The sequence below is a fragment of the Arvicanthis niloticus genome, chromosome 30, assembly GCF_011762505.2.
Source record: "Arvicanthis niloticus isolate mArvNil1 chromosome 30, mArvNil1.pat.X, whole genome shotgun sequence".
Taxonomy (NCBI): Eukaryota; Metazoa; Chordata; class Mammalia; order Rodentia; family Muridae; genus Arvicanthis; species Arvicanthis niloticus.
In genome coordinates, this window is record NC_133438.1 from 1663616 (window position 1) to 1686163 (window position 22548).

General features: G+C 40.4%; 1 protein-coding gene across 3 annotated transcripts; it reads right to left on the reverse strand.

The window, feature by feature from the left end:
* Positions 1 to 444: 444 nt before the first annotated feature.
* Znf606 (zinc finger protein 606) lies at positions 445 to 19821 on the reverse strand. 3 transcript variants are annotated; one of them, XM_076927492.1, is made up of 7 exons: positions 19763 to 19821; positions 17961 to 18043; positions 17201 to 17257; positions 16625 to 16716; positions 8040 to 8166; positions 7679 to 7774; positions 445 to 4156 (listed from the first exon to the last, which is right to left on the reverse strand). In XM_076927492.1, exons 2-7 carry the CDS (start codon positions 17989 to 17991, stop codon positions 2175 to 2177), a joined length of 2385 nt encoding a protein of 794 aa, XP_076783607.1. In that variant the 5' UTR covers positions 17992 to 18043; positions 19763 to 19821; the 3' UTR covers positions 445 to 2174. The 3 variants fall into 3 exon arrangements, with proteins under 3 accessions (XP_076783607.1, XP_076783606.1, XP_076783608.1); XM_076927491.1 differs by having other exon boundaries at positions 19411 to 19814; XM_076927493.1 differs by lacking the exons at positions 8040 to 8166; positions 16625 to 16716; positions 17201 to 17257; positions 17961 to 18043; positions 19763 to 19821 and adding an exon at positions 7873 to 8032.
* Positions 19822 to 22548: the final 2727 nt, after the last annotated feature.

Here is a 22548-nt window from a genome sequence, read left to right on the forward strand (position 1 = left end):
GATCAAAAAGTGAGTTGATAGTTTATTCAAGTTATTGCTAGGAAACTTGGATGGTATTTCAGTAGATCTGAAAAGCCAGGCATGAAGAGAAATAGTACCCTTTACCCTAAATTTACTGTTCTATTCAGAGAAGCATGTACCTCTTATGCTCTAAGAAAAACTCAGACAAGAATTCTGCAGTTAACACTATCTCCATAATAGTAGGTCTATGTTGTAATTATTTAAAAACGGCCGCTGGTCAAGCCAACTGTCTTTGCTGCAGTGGCTCTGCCTAGCTCAACCACGTGGCCAGAAATGGCCAGCCAGAAACACCAGCGCTGCCACCCACAAGACACCAGCGTGGGAGATGGCTCTGCCAATCTTCCACGCTGTCTCTGTAAGGCTGGGCATTGCCCAGCCTATCCCGCCAACCACACAGGCTTGGTACAGATGAGACTCTAATGCTTAGATTATCCAAAGGCTTATATATTTAGTAAAGATCAGTAACAAGATACCTTTACAATCAGAGGTGTAACCCAATACCCAACCTAGATATACCAACTACCTTTGACTGCTACAGAAAAGACTCCATCTCCCCTCTCTCATTCTCCGTCTCCCCTTAGTTTCTCCTTTTCTCCTCCTCTCCTTTATTTCTCCCCTTCCTCTCCTATTCCTCCTACAGGTCTATAGTCACCTAAGAGCTGAGTGCACTAGAAACCCAAAATCTGAACCCCCATGGGAAAGTCCTTACACTTGCTCAAGTTCGCAATGCCCGGCTGTCTGTAACCCTTAAACCCAGGACTCAGAAAACAGTGGTTTCAATGTCCTTCTCAGAGCTGTTCATATTCCAAAAAAATATGTGATTTACATATTAGTAGAAATCCTTCAGGATATAGGAACTAGGCAACCAGGTTTTTATTAGTTAGGATTTTCTTGAAATTTATTATCAAATATTATTATAAAAACACTGAACAAAAGTGAGAAAACACAGTGGTTAAAAACACAAACTCTGGAGCCAAACAATCTTAACTGTACTCCCTATTATGTGTCTCCTGGGTAAGTTATTCAACACCTCTGCTTCTGTTTATCCATTTGTAAGCCTGGGGGTAGTAACAATGCTACTTCATAGAGTTAAGGGAATTGAATAAGTTAGTATTTAAAAAAAATATTTAAAAGGAGGCCTAGCACATGTTAAGTGCTTATATATTTGTAAAACAAAAACAAAAACTAAACTTAAAAAAAGAAAAAAAAAAAAACCAACAAAAACCTTAAATTAACTGGGTTAATTTCTCCATAGTTTTAAGAGGTCTTTATCCAAACACACTTTTTTAGATGTTATAGTAGATGTTTATATACAATTGTGTCCTTCTTATTGTTGTTTCTTGTTATGTATATTGCCAGTGCCCACAATTATAATTTATAGTGATTGCCTAAAAGAGTTATAAGCTAACTGCCCAATAACTGACTGATATGTACCAATGAACACTGACACTACATTAAGTATTGGTTTCTGTTTCAAAATTCAGTTTCATATTTCTAGGCAACAACAACCTTTCTATCTTCTATTATTACTTATCTCTCTTACTAATCTTTTCTAAAGAGGTTAACCTTGATCAACAGTAAATACCCCACTTAGTACTACACTAGTTTTTTTCATAAATTCAGACTTAGTATTCCATATTCTATCTCTTAAAGAGCACCTAGACCCTCCCCTTGTAATAGCAAAATCTGTTTCTATCATTATGAAAAAAATGTTAATGTAAAGCTTTCCATCTAATATTCCAGGTAGTATATTTCCAGTTAAAACACTATTCTTGGCACAAGACTTTCCTCTTAATAATGCACAAACTTCTACATTTTGATCTACAAATCAGAGCTTTTGCTAGAATACTTCATTTACCCAATCATGTTCCTCAAATATGGATTCCTTGTGGACCACATAAGAAGCTTAGAACTTTTTTCCTATAATTTCCTACCATTGAATAGAGGCTACATAGCTGCTGAAAGGTTTTCCCTAGTCTTTTCATTTATGTCAGTTATAAAATTTCTTCTAAAAAGAGATTTCCTGTTGTATAGCAAAGACAGCTTAACTGAATTCTTAGTGAAAAACTTCCCTCTTGGTTATACTTATAGGGCTTTCTTCCCCAACGTGTTGTTTAAACACACAGTAAAAGAAAAGTCTTTAACCAGTTCAATTATAGTTTCTCTTCACTATGATTTTTCTGGTGTTGAAGTAAGGCTGAGTGACCACTAAAGGCTCTTCCACATTGATTGCATATAAAGCGTTTCTCTCCACTATGCATTCTCTGGTGAATAATCAGGGAAGAATTCTTACAGAAGGCTTTTTCACAATGATTACATTTATAGGGTTTCTCTCCCGTATGGTTTCTCAAGTGTACAATAAGGGAAGAACTCTCATTAAATGCTTTCCCACACTCGTTGCACCTGTACGGTTTCTCTCCAGTATGAGTTCTCCGGTGTGCAATTAGGTGAGAGCTACAATTAAAGGATCGTTCACATTGATTACACTTATAGGGTTTCTCACCAGTGTGAATTCTCCGATGAGCAACAAGGTGACAGCTCTGACTGAAGGATTTTCCACATTTATTGCACTCATAGGGCTTTTCTCCTGTATGAGTTCTTTGATGCCTAACAAGATGAGCCATCTGGCTACAGGATTTTCCACATTTATTACATTCATAGGGCTTAATTTCCGAATGAATAATTTCATGTTTTCTAAGGGCTGAACGCTCTCTGAAAGCTTTGCCACATTCGTGACAGTTATAAGGTTTCTCTCCCGTGTGAGTTCTCTGGTGAGCAATAAGATGGGAGCTCCAGCTGAAGGACTTAGTACACTCAGTACATTTATATGGTTTTGCTCCAGAGTGAGTTCTTTCATGTTTACTAAGGGCTGAATAATCCCTAAAAGCTTTTTCACATTCATCACATTTAAAGGGTTTTTCTCCAGTATGCATCCGCATGTGGGCAATAAGATGGGAACTCCAGCTAAAAGACTTGCCACATTCAGTACACTCAAAAGGTTTCTCTCCAGTATGAGTTCTCTGATGTCCAATAAGATGGGAGTTCCAGTTGAAAGATTTCCCACATTCATTACATACATAAGGTTTTTCTCCTGTATGGATTCTTGTATGTACAATAAGATGAGAATTCCAACTGAATGCTTTCCCACACTTGTTACATTCATAGGGTTTTATTCCAGTGTGAGTCCGTTCATGCTTAGTAAGGGCTGAACGATTCCTAAAAACTTTTCCACATTTATCACATTCATAGGGTTTCTCTCCAGGATGAGTTTTCTTATGCTGGATAAGGTAAGAGCTCCAGATAAAAGATGTTCCACATTTGTTGAATTCATAGGGTTTCTCTGCAGTGTATGTGCTTGTATGTTGAGCAAGTAATGAGTCGTAACCAAAGACTTTCTCCCATTCATTGTATTTATATGCTTTTTCTACACTGCCAATTTTTTGATGTTCCATAAAAGATGAGAAATAAAAGATATTTTCATACTCTTTATATTTTTCATACTGGTTTCCTCCAATTTGAAGTCTTGGGTGGTCAATAAGTGATGGGCTCTGGTTAAAGATTTGATGGTATTCTTTATATCCATAGAATTTTTCTCCTGTATGGACTGCTTTATGATCAACAAACTGTATACTGTGATTGAAAGACTTAATAGCATCAGTACATTTGAACAGATTATCTCCAGTTTGCATTTTTCCAGTGTAAACAGGCTGAACAGATTGGCAGAAGGCTTTATCATTATCATTATTTTCACAGGTAACCTTATCTGCATACATTATGGCTGAATTACATCTCCAACTTTCAAGATGTGTATCAGGTTTGTGGAAATGTTCTAATTGAGAAACTCTCTGAGATGGAATCAAGTTTAAGCTTTGGCTGTACTCTGTGCCAAGTTCACAGAATTCAGAACCTCGTTGAGAAAGTACCTGTTTTTGCATGAAGACCATTTGCCTCACACCTGTGCTCTGGTTCATGTGATACATTTCTAATTGGTCTCTATATCCCAAAACTCCTAGCCTGGAGAGCCAAGGATTATCCCATATGTATCTTTCTAACATCATTCTGTTGCTGGATTGTTCTTCCTCAAAAACACTCCGTGCTGGAATCAATGCTTTGCTTTCAACATTTTTCATCCACTCTGAAACAGAAGTAGGGGGCAATTGTGAGTGTATAAAGACCTCAAGGTGCACTGCTGAGATTTGTTATTCATACTACAGACAAGACTAGAGTATATTTCAATTTCAAGTCCAGACATAAAAGCCAGAGAAATGGTGAAAAGTCAACAATAGCTAACTACAAAATAAAGTAATAAAACCATTGAGGAATACTTTCCCACAAAAAGGAGGACTTATAGAAAAAAGTTACCTATGCATGACTGAGCTACTCAAACCATGCACATTACTAAACTGGCTTGCTTCATGGCTCAGCCTTAGCTAACCACTAAGAATTGAGACTATAAAATGAAATGCTGTAAATATTACAATAGCTTTCTATGTTCACAGCCTTGAAGCAAACTATACCAATCTTTCTAGATAGCTTGTAATTAATGACATTTCTAGTGAAGATGTGCTTTCTTTCTAAAGATCTGGAGTATGTGGGCTCTCAGTTGTATAAGTATTACTGCCTACATAATCAATCTTCAATAAGCACAATGGATTCTGGCTTAAGCCCAACCATATTTCCTAGTAGACAACTTCACAGATCATCACAATTTCTGTTTGGCTTCTTCTGGACCCTACTGATATTGCTTTATATTCTTTTATGTAATAATCCATAACCCTGATGGTAGTGAATTTCAAGTCCTCTAAGTCATTCTAGTGTTAACAACGGGGTAGCAGTGGATACCTCTGACAAAACAACACAGTGAATACTAGTAGGAAGAAAGGAAAGAAGAAAGGAAGGAAAGAAGGAAGGAAGGAACAGACAAATGAACAAATATAGTGTAGGATGAAGGGAGTAGAGGAAAAGGAAGAAAGGAAGGGCTTAATGAATGTAGGCCTTTGGCAAGTAATGTTTAAATCATTAAAGAGAGTTATAATTTACTTCTATAATATAGTGTGTGTGTGTGTGTGTGTGTATGTGTGTGTATATAATAAAGTATCACCAAAAGATTTCAAACCAGGATATTATTTATAATAAACTACTTATACAATATTTGTTGTTCCAGAATCCAGTCAAGATTTAAACACATAAGACTTATCAGCTCAGAGATATAAAAATATCATCACAGTTTAAAGATTCTCCTAAAGCATCAATTCCTGTTACTATTAGAAAATCATTTTTAGAGCATGGTATAGAGATAGATTAGAAAAACAGCAAGGTATGGTAAAATAGTCATGTGAGTTGAAGTTGATCATGTGTATTTAAATATTAGCTCTACCACTAAACCTAAATGGACTTTGTGTTGGCTGAATGTTAGTCATTCAGCAAAATGCATGCCAAATTGTGCATGTATGTAATCAGCAATGTTTCATCATGAATGGAGTATCAGTCAACAGAATCTGTGTTAATTTCCTACTACTATTATAATAAGCTATCACATACTTAGTGACTTATAGTAACACAGATTTATTATCTTATAATTCTAGAAGTCAACAACCCAGAACAACCACTAACTGTCTAGGGTTCTCTGAATACCCACAACAAAGGCTTGTCTTTGACATGACAAATAAAGAAAATACAAGGTCCTAAGAATTTATGGCAGGAAGCTGAGGTAGAGCATACCAGTGAGACCAACAATTCAATAACCAAAAAGAGAAAAAAAAAAAAAACTACGTTACAACATGATCATAGAGGCTTTAAGAGTAACAGCCTAGAAGGTTACATGGATATACATAGTTAATTAATTAAACAGTTGAAACCCAAAAAGAGAATCCAGGAGACAACAAAAGACAAGAAACTCTTTACACAGACAATTTAATATTACAAGTAATAATAATATTACTCATCACAAACTATGGAAGCTAAAATAAAAAATTCCACCAACCATGAAGTTTATACCCATTAAAATTATCAAATGATTTCCAGATAAAACCTTAGAATTTGTTGCTAACCTGTCCCACAAGAAATGCTAACAGATGCCGGGGAGATGGTTCACAGGGAGAGTGTTATTCCTCTTGCAGAAGATCTTGGTTCAATTCCTAGCTCACAACCATCTATAACTACAGTTCCAGAGAATCCAATGCCCTCTTTTGACCTCTGTGGGCTCTGTCAATGCATATACATCAGGCAGACACACATACCCATAAAAAAGCAAGTAAGCAAGAAATGCTAACAGGGGCTAAAGAAATGGCTCAGCAGTTAAGAAAATATTGCTGAGTTCAGTTTCCAGCATCTAAGTCAGATAGCATAAAACTATAATTTTAGACACCAGCACTCACGTGTATCATTGCGCACACACAACTAAAAAATAAAGAAAAATAATTTTAAAAGAGAAGTGCTAAAAGAAGTTCTTTAGGCTGACATAGAAAAACACTAAAGAAATCATATTTTTTTCCCTTTTTTTCTAATTTTGGGGACAGGGTCTCTATTTAGCCTTGTCTGTCCTGCAATTCAGTTTGTACACCAGGCTAGCCTTGAACTCACAGAGATTCACCTGCCTCTGCCTCCCAAGCACTCAGAATTAAAGGTGTGCACCACCATACCCAGCAAAATTACAGTGTTTTCTTTATAATATTGCTTTATCTGATTTTTGAGAAAAGACATTACCAGCCACATAGCTAAGTGATACTTGCTACCAACCTTGACAGTCTGAAACGTTAATATGATGGAGGCAGAAAACTGACTACTACAAGTGACCTTTGCCCTCCACATGGGTACCCACCTGTCCCCCACCCCACACAAATAAATATAATTTAAAATTTAAAGAATTCTAACAACTGAAAATTACAAAGGTAAAATGTCATTAGTTACAAATGTGTGCTGATAACATACAATGGATAACTGTGCAAAAGAGAACAAACTAAAAGCTAAGTTTTTGAATACTAACTAGATTAAATTAGCATTAATCCAAATAAGAACATTATAGGATGTTAAGTGTAATCCTCAGTACAACCACTATGGCAGTAACAAAATAACCAACCCCAAAGTAAAAGAGAAGTGGTGACCTGTGCACTGAAAAGCACCAGTAAGTGGGGACCTGTGCACTGAGAAGCACCAGTGAGTGGGGACCTGTGCACTGAGAAGCACCAGTGAGTGGTAATGTGGGACAGAGCAGTGAGTGTAAGATTTCAACACACATTTTATGTAGCTTTGACTTTTTTAAATTATGAGAAAACAGTCTATATTAAAAACTATTTTTTTTTGTAAATAAATGTTTAAAGCCATAGGCTACAATTTAGAAATTTAAAAATTAAATTTTTATATAGGTAAATAACTGAGACCTTAGCTTAGAGAAAGTACAGGAAATATGAACAACCACAAAGAAGACAGAAAACTGTTTGTGTGTGTGTGTGTTGGGGGTACACAGTACACAACTGCAGTTTTATGAGAGAGGCCCTGCTCTCAATCAGGAGTAGATGGAAAGGAAACATGAAGATGAAGATACCTTTGAGGGAATTCTGAATGTAACTGAAAATAACTCCTCTCCCTTTAGCTCATTTCTTAAAAAGGAGAGCTTTTGAGGCCAAGTTCCTCATTTATGCCTGGGGCTTCACCTCACCTGGACAAGTGCTGTTAGGATATCCTTGCTCCACTGACCATGGTTCTTCTCCTTGTTCCAACAGGGAGATGACTTCAGGCTTAGCAATCTGATTCCCTACACATGGAGGAAAGACATGTGACTTTGGTGACAAAGCTTTAGAGTTGCCAAAAAAAATCTTTCTTTGCCTAGTCCCATTGTGACTCCTCACTTACGCAGAATATGTACATCCTTTTCCTTTCATACTTCATAAATATTAGGAACTTCATCCCTGAATTTCAAAGTTCAAGATAATCTTAGCCCTTCAGAGATACAATATACTTCTTTAACAGAATCACTGAAGACACTGTGGAGGAAATTACTTTGTCAGTTTCCACCTTACCCACAGAAAGTAGGTGTCCATAGGTCTCCAGCATCACATCACGGTACAGAGTTCGCTGAACAAGGTCTAGCTGGCCCCACTCTTCTTGGGTAAAGGCCACAGCCACGTCTTTGAAAGTCACTGGTTCCTGAAAGAGCATATATGATCCTTCTCAGCCAGTGGCAAACCTTTCCAAATGTTCTAGGGATGGAATGAGGCTGATAACCTTTGAGGAAAGGAGACAGGATGTAAAGAATGCACTAGAAGGCATCAAGAATCTACCCAGGTGTGGTGATTTACTTTAATCAAAGCACTTGGGAGGCAGAGATAGGTGGATCTCTGTAAGTTTGAGGCCAGCCTGGTCTACAGAGTGATTTCCAGGATAGCCTGGCTATATAAAGAGAGACCTGTCTCAAAAAACATTTTGTTTTTTTAAGATAAGATTCTAGTTGTTACGTGTCACGTTTAACTGAGTAGCACAGCAAAAAGCATGCTCATTAAGACATCTAAAAACCCAGAGAGGAATACGCACATACAACATTAATTTAACATCATGAGTCAAAAAGAGAAACCTGGAGGCAGTAAGAGACACATAAAGGATCTTTGTGTATTTTCTAGTTTATTTATTAGAAACCAGTTTTGATAATAATGGCCACTATGAACAGATTCCACCCACCTTGACAATACCCTGCCCTCTTAATAATGAATAACACATTGGACCAAAGTAGAATGAGGGTGCCTATGGACCAGAGTTCTTGTGTTAGAAAACCTTTTGCCCCCGTATGTGGACCTGGGACCTGGAAGGTGATCTGGAATCTGCCATCCTGATCACAGGAGAAAGTTTCCATCCACTGGTCACTTCCATCAAAAGGCTGGAACTAAGGATGAGCAGGATGGCCCAGGGCCACCTGGGCTAAGAAAATTTCTTATACCAGTGGTCAAAAACAGTTGAGTTAGAAAAAAAAATTGAAACTGGCTAGCATAGTAGCATCCACCTGTAATCCCAGTTACTCATCAGGGACTGAAGCAAGAAGGTATGAGTTGTGTTACCAGGTTCAATATAAACCTTCATAACATGATGCCAAAAATAAATACAGAAACCAGGCATGAAACAGGTCTACAGCTCAGGGACTCAGAACAACGCCGAAGGATCAGAGTTTGAAGTCTGCCTGCATGACCCTGTAAGAACGTGTATCTAAGCAAACAAAAATAAAATCAAAAGAGGAAGGGAAAATGGAACCCTGAAAACTAGAGACAATGAACACAAATCTAACCTGTCTCATTTCTGCAATGATTCTATCCTTTACACTTTTTCTAAGAAATCAATGTGAGACTCAGTGTCTGGCCATCCTCAGAGTGGAAGATGAGGTGTTACTGTTACAGGCAGAGTGTATGGGTGGCAGGTCATAAACCTTGTATCTATTTTCACCTTAGGCTCAACAACCTATTTTCAAGGTCCAAATAACTGACTAGAATATAGTTCCCTGGTTACATCAATCACTGATACAGAATCAACCCTAAGACAAACCTGCTGGGTTGATAAGTGTATCATGAACCAGATGTACTCTTGGGGTCCTCTGACTCTCTCCCCTCCCTTAACAGCTTCTGGCTTCTTTCTTATCTCAATACAACTTTCCCCACAGCCCTCCTTTGTGTTGGTTTAGCACATCTTATAAACAGCTGGTCTGAACTAGCCCTTGCTACCTAGTACTCAATATACTAACTTTTATTTTTACCCTGCCCATCAGAACTGGATTTACTTTACCTTCAGAAATCATCTGCTTAAAACAAAACCCTGATTCTGTTTCAAAGACTGCCTTATAACCCCAAAACTCAACCCCTGCAGACGCCCTGACACATTCAGTCTTCCTGTAACCCATCACTGCTGGTGGCCTATACTGAAGCATCTAGGGACAATGCAGATGCACTGAGGGATCTTGTTTCCAGCAAACTCTCACCAAGACGCCTGCTGCTTTGAGATGGTTAAGCCTAGATGTGGAATTCTCCCTCTGCCTTTCCAACACAAAGCCCCTCAAAGTGTTGAACATACTACACTCTCTTCTTGAAATCCTCTCCAACCTTGATGACAAGGTCACCTCCCTACTTTTCTTGATGAAGTTCTTTCCAGACCTACTTCCTTCAAATTTCTGGCTGTTTCTACAAATTGACAGAGAAATACAAAAATCTAAGCATGATGAATTTTCCACAGGTAAGCTGAGGCCATGCTTACTACCCTGGGGCTTCTAGTCCTTGTTTCTTTCTCTTTATCTCATCCTCCTTAACTCCCAGGTTTCTAGCAACCACCTTTTCCACATGTTTCCTAGGTCCTGAATATATAAATATATGAATGATCATATATATATGAAAATATGAGTTACCTCCTTATAAGTTAAAATGATTGATCTTTTATCAAGTGTATCTTTGTTTATGGCTCATGGTTTTGAATCTTTTATGATACCTTGTGTTACTGTTCAAGATAGGGTCTCTCTGTGTATCCTTGGCTGTCTTGGAACTTACTCTATAGACCAGGCTGGCCTCAGACTCAGAAATCTGCCTGTCTATGCATCCCTAGTGGTGGGATTAAAGGTGTGCACCACCACCACCCAGCCCCGTATTATTTTTTAAAGTAGTTCTATTCTTTATCTTTATATTCTTTCTGGAGTCTTCTGCTGGATATTGGGTTTCTTAGATAACTAATACTGTCTGATTTTCCCCTGTGTGTCACAGTCTTGGTAGAGATGGGAGCCCAGGAATCTACCTCCTCACTGAACTGATATCTGTCCTGCAGCATCCTGTTTTGTTTCGTAATTGTAACTTCTCCAGGCTAAGAGGCGGAGAAGAGACCTTACAGTTGTTTGAAAGTTAGGTGAATATACTATCTGAGAGTTAAGGAGGACAAGATAAAGAGAAAGAAACAGATAGTAAAAATTACTCAGCCTCACCAGCAATCAAATACATTCAAACTAAAGTAATGTAATACACCTTTCTGACCTCACAATTAAAACACAACAACCACCACCAAACTTGATGTTAAGTGTGAGCAAAGATGTAAGAAAATGGGTATTTTCTCTCATAATGTAGAGACTGGGTAGTGACTGCAGCCTTTGGAGACCAGCATGGGGACACTAGCACCACCACCATCACTACCAGCACCACCACTACCACCAGCACCACAACCTCCTAGATCCCAAGACCCAGTATAATTCTGCATCTAGAGTCATACATATGCAAGCAGTTAAACATATACAATGTGAAATACCAGAACACTGGCACAGGTTTGGCTGAAATGGCAGTGAGGACAGTGGTAGAGGATGGGGGGAATGGAATCTGGTGAAGGCTAGTGCTTGAAGTACAGAAAGAACAAACCTGATCTGTTTATTTCTACCAATGAGAACATACCTCAAACTTTAGCAAAGTAGTTGAAGAGATGGCTCAGGGGTTAAAAGCACTGATTGCTGCTGCACAGTATCTGGTTTCAATCCCCAACACCCATATGGCAGGCAGCTCACAACCAGCAGTAATTCCAGTCTTAGGTAATCCTCTGCCCTCTCCTGGACTCCACAGGCATTGCATGCACTCGGTGCATAGACAAACATGCAGGTAGAACACCCATGCACATTAAAAAAGCAAAACAAAACAAAAACTCAAACCTTCAAAGCTACTTGTAGACTTGTATAAGAGATCGTATTGCCTAATGTTCTACATATAAAAATGGACTCTGTGTACAAGGAATCTATCCACGTTCAGTTTCTTTGACAGATTGAAGACTACGTAAAGATTGAAAAATAAAGCAAATATGGAAAAACAGTAACTATTGGGTTTTGTGAGGGAAGGTCCCCCCCCTGTGTTTTGTTTCTTGAGACAGGGTCTCCATATGCGTTCCTGGCTGGTCTAGAGCTTGATATACCATCCAGGCTGGCCCAGAGCATAGATACCTGTCTGTCTCTGCCTCTCTAGTCCTGTTATTGAAGGCATGTGGTGCCACACGTAGCTACGGTAGCTGTTTATTCAGAGATGGGTTTTAATTACTCTTTATACTTTGCTATAATTACAGAACTTGTCAAAAATATCCAGAATTTAAAAAAAGAAATATCAAGCTAGGCCTGTAAAGACAGTTAGCCTTTCAGGTAAACATACAATGTTGGGGCCACAAAAATCGAAGGTGTCATCTCAGGGATAAAGACCATTAAATACCTTTGGTCTGCAAATGAAAAACCCAGCAGCTGAAAGTGACAGTGGATGGCAGTAGGCAGCAGTCCCTGTGGAGTGCATCTCCACCACCGAGAACAGGAAGAAATAAAGGGTTCAGCGTTTCCTGAGGTACTGGGGTAAGACTGCAGTGCACAGGTAATGCTCACAAGTCGGGCTTATAGCTTCCAGTCATATGGTGGGAAGACTTGCAGAAATATCTCTTTCTTTACCTAGGCATTCCAAAGCATTTCCCGCGATGTTTACACACAACTTAAACCACAGGGCACAGGTTGATGAACTACATCTTAGCTGTCTGCCTGGTAAAGCTACTAATTGTCTGAACTCAAGTTTGCTCCTTCATGAAACCTGTGGCATTCATAAGGTTTTTCTTGATTAATTCTTTATATTTGGGGGAGGTGGTATTTTATATTTTTAATTTATATTCATGCTTGTGTGATATGGGGTATATGCCGTGGGACACTTGTGGAGTCAGCTAGCTCTCTCCATCCACCAAGGACTGCCGGCAAGCACACACCTGCTGGCCCATCTTACCAGCCAGTCTTTTCTGTTTGTCTGTTATTTTTAGGGGCTAAATATTTATTTTTTTTATTTATACATGTATGTCTGTGTGAATGTATGGCACTGTGTGCAGGTGCCAGTCAAATCCAGAGCAGGGTATCAGATCCTCTGGAGCTAGAGTCACATGTAGTTGTGAACCACCTATTATGGATGCTGAAAACCAAACTCAGGTACTCTGACAAGTGCTCTTAATCACAGAGCCATTTCTCCAGTCCCCGGCTTATTTTTTATTTTTTTAAAGACAGGACCTCAAATTCACGGTTCTCTTGCCTTAGCCTCCAAAGTGCTGGGATTATGAGCACTATCATAACTGGCTCGTATTAGCATTTCAACACAAACTCTTTGTAGAAAAAAGTCAATCTCTGCACATGACGAATACTGAGTACAAGTCACGCATGCGTGCCAACCTTCATGCAGAAAGCCTTGGTGGATCATTATAGAAAGCATTTCCAAATTTGGTGGGCTCCCTGGTTACTTTTTAAGCAAACTGGGATATTATCACTCAAACTGTTTTCACTATTCCTTGAAAGAACAGGATCTAGGGTTCTACTAGATAAAATTTTACTGACACATTTCCAAGATTCAGCAGAGATGCAGCTTTTGATGTTTTCACCAGGTGAATGCTTTATTTTGGTAATTCTTTATTTCAGTTATTAACTTGGAGAGAGCCATACAGGAACAAGAGGCTCACTGTGTTTCTCACAATCCTGCTTAATAATTGAGAAGTTCTAGTTGGCTGTGGTGACGAATGTTTTTGACCCAGCACTGTGGAGGCAGAGGGAAGTAGAGTTGATCTCCTCTGAGTTCAATAGCAAGTTCCAGGCTAATGAGGATCTTAAAAAAACAACATAAGAACAATTCTAAATTCAAGTCCAAGTTTCCAACAGGGAAAATTCCAAAGCAGTTATCTGGGAAGAGAGCCAGGACTATGTTCTCAGAAATCACAACTCTCCAGACATTACAAAGTGTTGTTATTTTAACTGTTTTATTTTTCTCAGCAATAACTAGTCGTTTTCAGAATCTCTCACATAGGTTAACCATAGAGTACAGCAGTGACTAGTCAGGTCTCTTCACCCCACTTGATGATAGCTAACTTGTATTCTCTTGAGACTGACTTGGGACCCATCTAGTCTTCCTGGCCTACATTTACTGCTGGTGGTTTTGTTATAGGATGTGAAAATAATGTTCATACTGTGACAGCAGAGAGCCTTGGCCACCCAATTTCTGAAGCCAGATAACCATCACCCTGTATCACTCCATCCAGGCCCTTCTGCTTCTCAGGGACAGTGGTACTGCCATGTGATGACAGCAGTTTCAACGCAGTTCACCTGTCAGCTTTAAAACTGTAGGAGGAGGTTTTATTATTTTTTTAATGTGAAGGAAGGCATAAAGTTATCTTGGTATTTCACATTATCTTACTTTATCACTTCATTATTTTAAGTTACAAGAAAAAGACCTAAATATTCAAACTACTTTTTCCTTTTCATAGCAGGAAGTAAGGACAATAAATGCAACTTTTATTAATTTTTAAAAAATTTAAGAAATAAATAATTTAAGAAAATTCCATTTGGAAATATGATTTACAAAACTGGAAAGAGTGTGTGTGTGTGTGTGTGTGTGTGTGTGTGTAGATAACTGAGCCTGAGTCATGAAAAGAAACTCTAGATCAATAGTTCTCAACCTTCTTAAAGCTGTGGTTCACTTCCTCATGGTCTGGTGATACTCAACCGTAAAATTATTTTTGTTGCTGCTTTATAACTGTATTTGGCTATTGTTATAAATTGTAATGTAAATATCTGATATGCAACTTCTGTGAAAGGCCATTCAACCTCCAAAGAGGTCACGACCCACACGCTGAGAACCACTGCTCTGGGGCATTTTAAAATATCAACTGACACATGGAGGCTTAGCATTGAAACACACCTGCTATTCTATCATGTGCACCAACGTTCTGATCCTAGCACTCATGTTGGGCAGCTCACAAACACATTTGACTCTATCTACAAAGGACCCAATACTTTTTCATCTCCTTTGGTCCCTGGGTGTACACACACATACTCAGTACATTTTATGTGGCTAGAGATGGCTCAGCAGTTAAAAGCAGTGACTGTTCTACCAGTGTACAGACATACATGCAGGCAAAACAGCCATATAGATAAATAAAAAACTTTTTTTTTTTTTAAGTTAAGAAAGAAGTAAGGGGGTAGGTTGGGAAGATGGGTCAGTGAGTAAAGTCACTAGCTTCTACTAAGCCTGGCAATCTGAATTCAATTTCTGGAACCCACATGGAGGAAGGAGAAAGCCAAATCTTCAAGCTGTCCTCAGACTACCCTAACCGCCGCTCCACCTCCACATGTGCACCCACATACATACAAAACCAAATATATTTTTAAAACATTCTTAAAATTAATTACCCTTAAAACGTGCCAAGTGAAAGAAGCCAGATTCAAAATGTCATATGTTATGATTCCATTTAAATTAAATACCAGAAAAGGCAACTCTATAGAGTTGGAAATTGACTAGTGGTTGCCAGGAACTGGCAGCAGGAAGAGAGGGAGTGACTACTAATGGATGTAGAGTTCTTCTTGGGGAGACAGAAACGTTCTAAAACGAGAAGCTAGAAGAACCATTTTGTGACTATATTAAAAACCAATTAACTTTATGACTTTAAAGGGTCAACTTTTTAGTATGTAGATATCTCGATAAAGCTATTAATTCTTAAAAAAAAAAAAAACAAAGACTAATGGCCGGCTATGATAAAGACCTTAGATGTGAGGGAGAGCAGTAAGTCTTCCCACACCGACACTCCTGTCCTGTCCTCTCTGAGGAGCTACCCAGGGTGCTCTTACACTCCCAGAGCCCTGCTGGACTCCCCTTGGATCTCTCTGATCTCACTCTCCTCTCTGGCTTCTAGACCCTGATCAGACTGAAGCCTTTGCCACCAGCCTGCCTCTCATAGCCTCTCTACTGCACTTTTCCAACCACATTCTGGATCATGGTGCCTCCTAAGGCCAGCAATTCCGAGGTTCGTAGCTTGGCAACAGGAGTGCAGGGCCACCTGGGTTCTTCCTAGCCTCTCCTATTTAAAGTCAGCTGTATGCAGATACCAGTCAGACAGTACATCTCAGATCTTTAACATACCTGTGGAGCTTTGGACAGGCCAGACACCTGCTTACCAGGATGTGTCCACCTGATGCATTCATTCCTTTTATCTCTTGGCTTATTTTTTAAGGTAATCTCCCCCTCCACAATTCTGTCCCCCCTGCTAACCTCTATGAAGACTCTGTCTCATCTCTCAAGGCATCACTGGACTGAGCTGTAACAGAGCTTAGGGTTTCCCTCCATGTTTCAGTCTTCTTGTGTCAGAGCATGTCTAGCCCCAGGCTAACTTTGAAGTGTCATCACGTGAGTGTGCCACCTTAGAAAGTCGACTGTTAGGTCCTCCAGGTAAAGGCTTACACCTGTTCTTGTTCTCAGAGCAAGCATGGAGTATCCTAGACAGCATCCAGTCTGAATCTGATTCTGAACACATGAGTAAATAAGGGGGCTGGGGAAGGAGTAAGGGCTGCCAGCTGAAAATGGCTTTCATTCATCTGTCTCAAAAGAGCTGATGACAGAGATTTGTCTCAACTCTGTGAACAGGCAGGGTGACAGCAAAGCTCTGTATCATGGAAAACTGACTGGATTGCCTTACCTGCATTCAGGAATCGCTAACTGGCTGACTCCTCAACCTATGTTCTTGGTGCTGTAAATTAAGGAACCATATCAACTAGGGTGGCCAGGGAAAACCTGGGAACACAGTGATGTTTCAAGAAAAGGCAGAAGTTCCATCTCACCTGGACTTGGGCTGTTGGAAGCCCACCTGCCTTTCTTCCCCCTTCCTCAGGGCTTCCCTCTATGTGACATGCTGGAGACTGAGGGCACAGATCTGTGAATAGAAAAAGAAGTTATGGAGGCACCACCTCCTGCCAGAAGTTCATTGTATACCCTATGGTAACGAGAAGACCTAGGCCTTGCCTCTGCTTCTACTATCACTGGTGAGGAAGAAAGCCCCTTCTTCAACCCATAGATGAAGGAGATAGGTCTTGGAGAAGGTGACACGTGAATCCTCACTGACCTATGCTATGAGGCACCATCTCTGAGAAGCACTTTTCACAGCCTCTCTGGTCTGAGCCCTAAGTATCTAGACATTAATTCTCGTGTTATCTGCCCTATCAATGTCACCGTCACATTACCCCTACAGACAGTTTTCTGACCCCTCTTTATTCCATCTCTGTAGTGAGATCTGGACTACAAGCTCCTGTTCTAAAGAGCCACTGGGTGACCAGCTGACTCCAGCTATGGCATACCACTGAAGGGAGAGGACAGTACACGGCAGCCACCACAGGTGAGGGTACAGTTTCTTGACTTACCCCAGGAGATAGAAGGGTCAGCAGCTGCCATCCCCCAAGACTGGTCCATGAAGGTACCTGCAGAGAAGGATCAGATTATGACTATGATACAAACCCAGTGACTAAATTTAAGAAAAGAAAAAAAAAAAAAAAAAAAAAAAAAAGAAAAAAAGGAGCATGATAGAGCTCTCCACAGAATCCAAGGACATATAAAAAAAAAATCCAACGTAACCTGGATTTATACAGGAAACACACCTGTAGACTATGATTAAACACGGCAATTAAAAACAGAACCCTTCAAATGGCTGAATAAGTTTCTGATGAGGTGTAATATCACCTAATTTTTATATAAGTAGGATACTGCCTTGATGTCTATGGTGATGAAAACTTAAAGATAAAATGATCACATATCACTATTAACATTGTTTTTAAAATACAGATTAATGTTAATAAGTGAAATACAAAAGGTGAAAAACACAAGAGAAGTAAAAAATGTTTTGACTGTATGTATGTCTTGTATGATTGTCTTCTAAAGAGTCCTATGAGTTACTAGTGTAGCTTATGGAGGTCCTTTTCAGAAGCTGACCATCAAATATACAAAACTTATGTTGTCTTTTATGAATACATCTCCTCTTAACTATTAATCTGTTCTAATTTTGTACCAAGACAGCTAGACCTTCTATTACCTCCTAAAGCTGGCAGCTCTTTCTCAGCCCTGACCTTCAGTAAGTCTCCTATAGGGAAGGTGCAGAAAAAAAAAAAAATCAAGATTTGGACTCACCGCAGGAGGGCCATGGGTTGATGGCTGCCATCCCAGAAGATTAATCAGCCAGAGTCCTGCCCAGGAGCACTGTAGTTATTAGCCTGGAGACAAGGCAAAATAAGACAAAATTGGTCCGGTCTCACAAAAGACTCAGTCAGAACAAAAAGAACCCATCCACAAAGGTAACAGAAGACCCCTAAGAAGGATGATTTAAAAAAAAATGCAGACACACACACACACACACACACACACACACACACACATATTGTGCAGTGAGTGGAACACATGTAACACTAGCAATGGGGAGGCAGACTGGAGAATCCCTGGGAATTTCTGACAAGTCAGTAGAGTGGAATTAGAAGCTTTCTGATTCAGTAAGAGACCCTTTCTCCAAGCCACTGAAGAAGATATCCAATACCAACCTCATAGTTAACACAGACATACACAAGAAAAAGAAAAATGACGGGACTGGAGCAAAATGAAACATAACTCGACTACAATAAGGTGGTGGTGGTAGGGGCGGTTGGCCAATCCTGGTTAACGGTGAAAATGTGCATGTCACTCATTGCAAGTCAGTCACTTCACTTAGATGGAACTCTTTGGCTGATGTAACACAAATGCTGTAAAACCTGCATGCAGTGCTCATACATTAACGATCTGAAGCTGGAGGAAGGAGAAAACCAGGTTTCTAAATGTGTGCCAGGACGTTCATTGGGGGCACGGGTAATGAAAAGTTCTGGAATGGGCCCAGAGGGCATGGACGTGTGTGTGTGTGTGTGTGTGTGTGTGTGTGTGTGTTACTGTACAGCTGTACACTTTTATGAATATTCAACAAATCCATTAAATCTCACACTTTAGGATAAAGTGTGATCGTTTGCAAAGGTTAAAGCCAAACAACAACCACCACCTTCAAGATCTTCTAGATTCAAGCCCATTGATCCCCTCCTGTAGTCGCGTCAGAGACAAAACGGCTAGAGTCAGACCCCACAAATGCACGCATTCCGGGTCTTTGCGAGAGATAGCAACCTCTCGGTAGGTAAGCACTGCCGCACTTACAAAGACTCCGATACCCCAGGATTTGCACCCAAACTCAAGGCAAGCAAGTTGTAAGAATCCAACACACACGCCGAAAACTCAAGCCAAAATTCAAGGCAAGCAAGTTGTAAGAAACACACACACACACACACCGAAAACTCAAGGCAAGCAAGGTGCAAGAACCATGCACGCACACCCCCAACAGCGCGCGTACACACACACACACACACACACACACACACACACACACACACACACACACACACCACTTGTCCCTTCAAATTTAAAAGAACCCGGAGCCCTTCTTAAGTAAGGCTTGACGTCCTGTACGGATCTTTGCTTGGAAAGGAAGGGTTAAGAGCCCGACTTTCCTTTCCTGGCCCCGGCAACCTGGTCGCTCCAGGCGCTGGTTTCCGCAAGCTTCCCGCCTTACCTGGCTCGCAGCCACTCGCCCCAACCTCGCGCTGCGACTGAGCTGGCTCGGGGCTCCTGCACCGAGCGTCTGACTTCTGTCCTGCACCAAGACACCGTCCCAGACCTGGCCTACTCGGCCCACTAGGGCCGGCCTTTCCCAGTCAGAACGAATCGCACACCCAGACCCCGGAGCCGGAGGGTCGAGGGCAACCGGGGCACCGAGTCGGCGAGAAAAGAGAAGGCCCCCGTTGCAACCCGGCACTGAGCCAGCTCGACCCGCAGGTGCCGCTTCTCCGCGGCCGTTCCCACGACCTGCCAGGCTCTCCGCGACAACGACATCGGTAGCCCTTTGGTCCAGAATAAGGCCTTACCCTGGCCGCGGACAATGGCGGCCGCACCCCCAAGTCGACCAGGGCACACCGCAAGGACTACTGGGAGTTGTAGTTTCAAAAAGACGCACTTCGCGCTGCTACCGGAAGTCATCCAAGGCCATTTTCAGAGTACATCCACCGCAAGTCCGGTTCTTGAAACACCCAAACTCTTAAGTTCCGCTTGTTTCCGAGGCCCAGAAGGGCGGGTGGTTCTCTCACTTGTCACCTCTTCCCAATTGATGACAGCCAGGATAGGTTGGTAGGCCAGGAACCTCAATCTGAGTCTCAGCAAAAAGGCAGCTCAAGGTAGCTACTTTTGAAGTTGGAGCTTGATGAAGGTGATTGATCTCTAGGAAGCACTTCCCTCAACCTTGATAAAATTGAGAACCTGGTTGTTATTATACCTTTATTTTATTTTTTATTTTTAGATGAAGAACCTAATTCTGAGTGGCTCCTTGCTTGTGAAGTCCTACTTCTGAAAACATCTAGGATTGTCCCTCAAACCTCTTTCAAGATGGCAGAGTGTTATGGGAGTCTGAACTATCCAATTAGTTGTGGTATTTCCCGGAGTCAACATTTATTGAGCAGCATTTGGGGCTAGAACAGAAAACAGCTAAAAAAAACTTCTGCCAAATTGGACAGGTTTATGACACATGAAATTGCATAGTATGTGGAGGGTAAGAACACATTCAAAAAATGCAACTAAAAGTGGTTCTGGCATGTACTAGCAACATGAAATTATGGATTGCATAAAAGCAAAGGAACTCTAGAAAACACATTAAACAACGAAGGGTGTTTAGATTAGTTTTCTGCGTCAAGAAGAGAGCATATGGAAAGGCCAAGGATCAAATTATAAAATATATAGCTTAAAGCTGTAAGACTGGAGAGTGTCAGAGGTCGGCAGGAAGAGGAAATGAATTTGAGATTCTAATCCTCCTGTCTCCGCCTCCTGAGTGCAGGGTTTATAGGCATGACGGCTTTTATGCAATACTGGGGATCCGACTCAGGCTTTGTTCATGCAAGGCAAACACTACCAACTGAACTGCATCCCTAGCCTAGGGACTTCTGGACCTGAATGAGCAATGAGCAAGGCAGACCTTAGAGACAGTTCCAAAAGAGATGGAAGGTCATTTAACAAAGGCTTATGGGTTAGATTTGTATAGGTAATATTGGCACTCACTGGGAAGGCCAAAAAGAGTCAGTCTCCCAACATGTGTGGAGAAGCTAAGGAAAAAAGCTGGATTTAAGCTAGAGGCCTAATAAGTAGTGTAAAAAGGTCAAGGTGCTGACATAGACCCTGGGTTGACAGGAATGTGATCTTAGGCAGAAATACAGAATTGAACAAAATAATAATATATGGATGGTAGTGTACAAACCCTACCTTTAATGATTAGACAGAGAAACAATGCTTGAAGGAGTAGTGGTGGTTAGAAGAGAGTCTTTCTACTTCATCCCCAAAGCTCATTCCTTCAAGTAGCAGTCAAAGGTATCTTTAGATTTTCCTATCAGGTCCCTACATGTCCTTCACTGGCTTCCTCTTGTAATTTGAATAATATCCAAGCTACAGTTTACACTTAGAGAACAATGGGACTAGCCTCAGTTTTCCAACTCACTTTAATTCCCCCTCCCCAACAAGGCTCATCTCATTTCACTCCTACTCCTAGACTCTAATCTCCTCTAACAGAAAAAGGCCAATCTGGCCTCAGGGCCTTAACACTTGCTGTTCCCTCTGCTTGAAACTGTCTTCCTCATACAGTCACTGGGTTATTTCTTTTCTTCTTTCAGATCTGAACACAATATCACATTTGGATACCAGCCACCTCTGAGTGTCTCTCCCCCAAATCTCAATCCTATTACCCTGTTTTCTTTATACCAATACTGCCTAAAGTCCCTTGACTTTGTTATTTTAAGTCCATGCAGAAAATCTCAATGTTCTTTGTAACTGTATGAAAGAAACAAAGATTTATAGTTTCTTAGGGTTTAGTAATACATATATTTGTTCAGAAAATACTAGCAAAGAGGTGTCTCAGACTGTAAGTTACTATGCCTTTTTGCAACTGAAGTTTCTTAAGACCAAGGGACAAAAAGAAAAGGCAAAAAGTTAGTTCAAAGTTACCACTTTGAATTTTCAGGGACTGATAATAGAGGACCTTTATTGTCTTTTAAAGATGATAAATTTTATGAAATTCAGTCACCTAATGCAAGCTTTGAAAAATTCAGTATGTCAGTATAAAACAGGATATGAAATTATGTTCCAAAATAAGACTTGATGGCTCTGTTCAACATTGCACTCTCATGTCATTTGATCTAAAGGCATCAGGAAACAAGAATGAAGATAAAGATGATGGTTTGAATATTTTTGTCACCTCCCAAACTTATGCATTAAAATTTAGTCTCCAACAAAACAGTGTTGGGAAATGCCATATAACAGGAGATATGTGAAGCCCTCATGAATGGAACCATGTCTTTATAAAGAAAAAACATTAAAGCTCTGAAGTTTGATAGAAATGTTCTCCACCAACCCAAGCAGGCAACTCGTGCCAGCCGTGACCAAGAGTCTCTACACCTTGGGGGTGCTGCCGGAGCTCATCTTCTCCCCCTCTGTTCCTTTTGGCTGTGGGCTGGTCCCAAGAAGTAAGCTGGTTTAGTGATTCTAATAGCTAAGAAAAATATATTACAAATTAAAATTAATCAAAGACTCTGGGACTTTTCAGGCATGATGTGAGCTTGCTAGTATGAGCTATCTCTAGCTCTGTATGAGTTTGTATGTGAGTTTGCTAGTATGA

Coding starts and splice junctions, on each gene's coding strand:
- Znf606 (XM_076927492.1), bottom strand. CDS start 17,991: ATGGCAGCCATCAACCCATGGCCCTCCTGCG. Junction 8,167..16,624: donor TTCCAACAGCCCAAGTCCAG/GTGAGATGGAAC, acceptor ATGCTCTTTCAG/GAACCAGTGACTTTCAAAGA. Junction 7,775..8,039: donor TGGACACCTACTTTCTGTGG/GTAAGGTGGAAA, acceptor CTCCATGTGTAG/GGAATCAGATTGCTAAGCCT.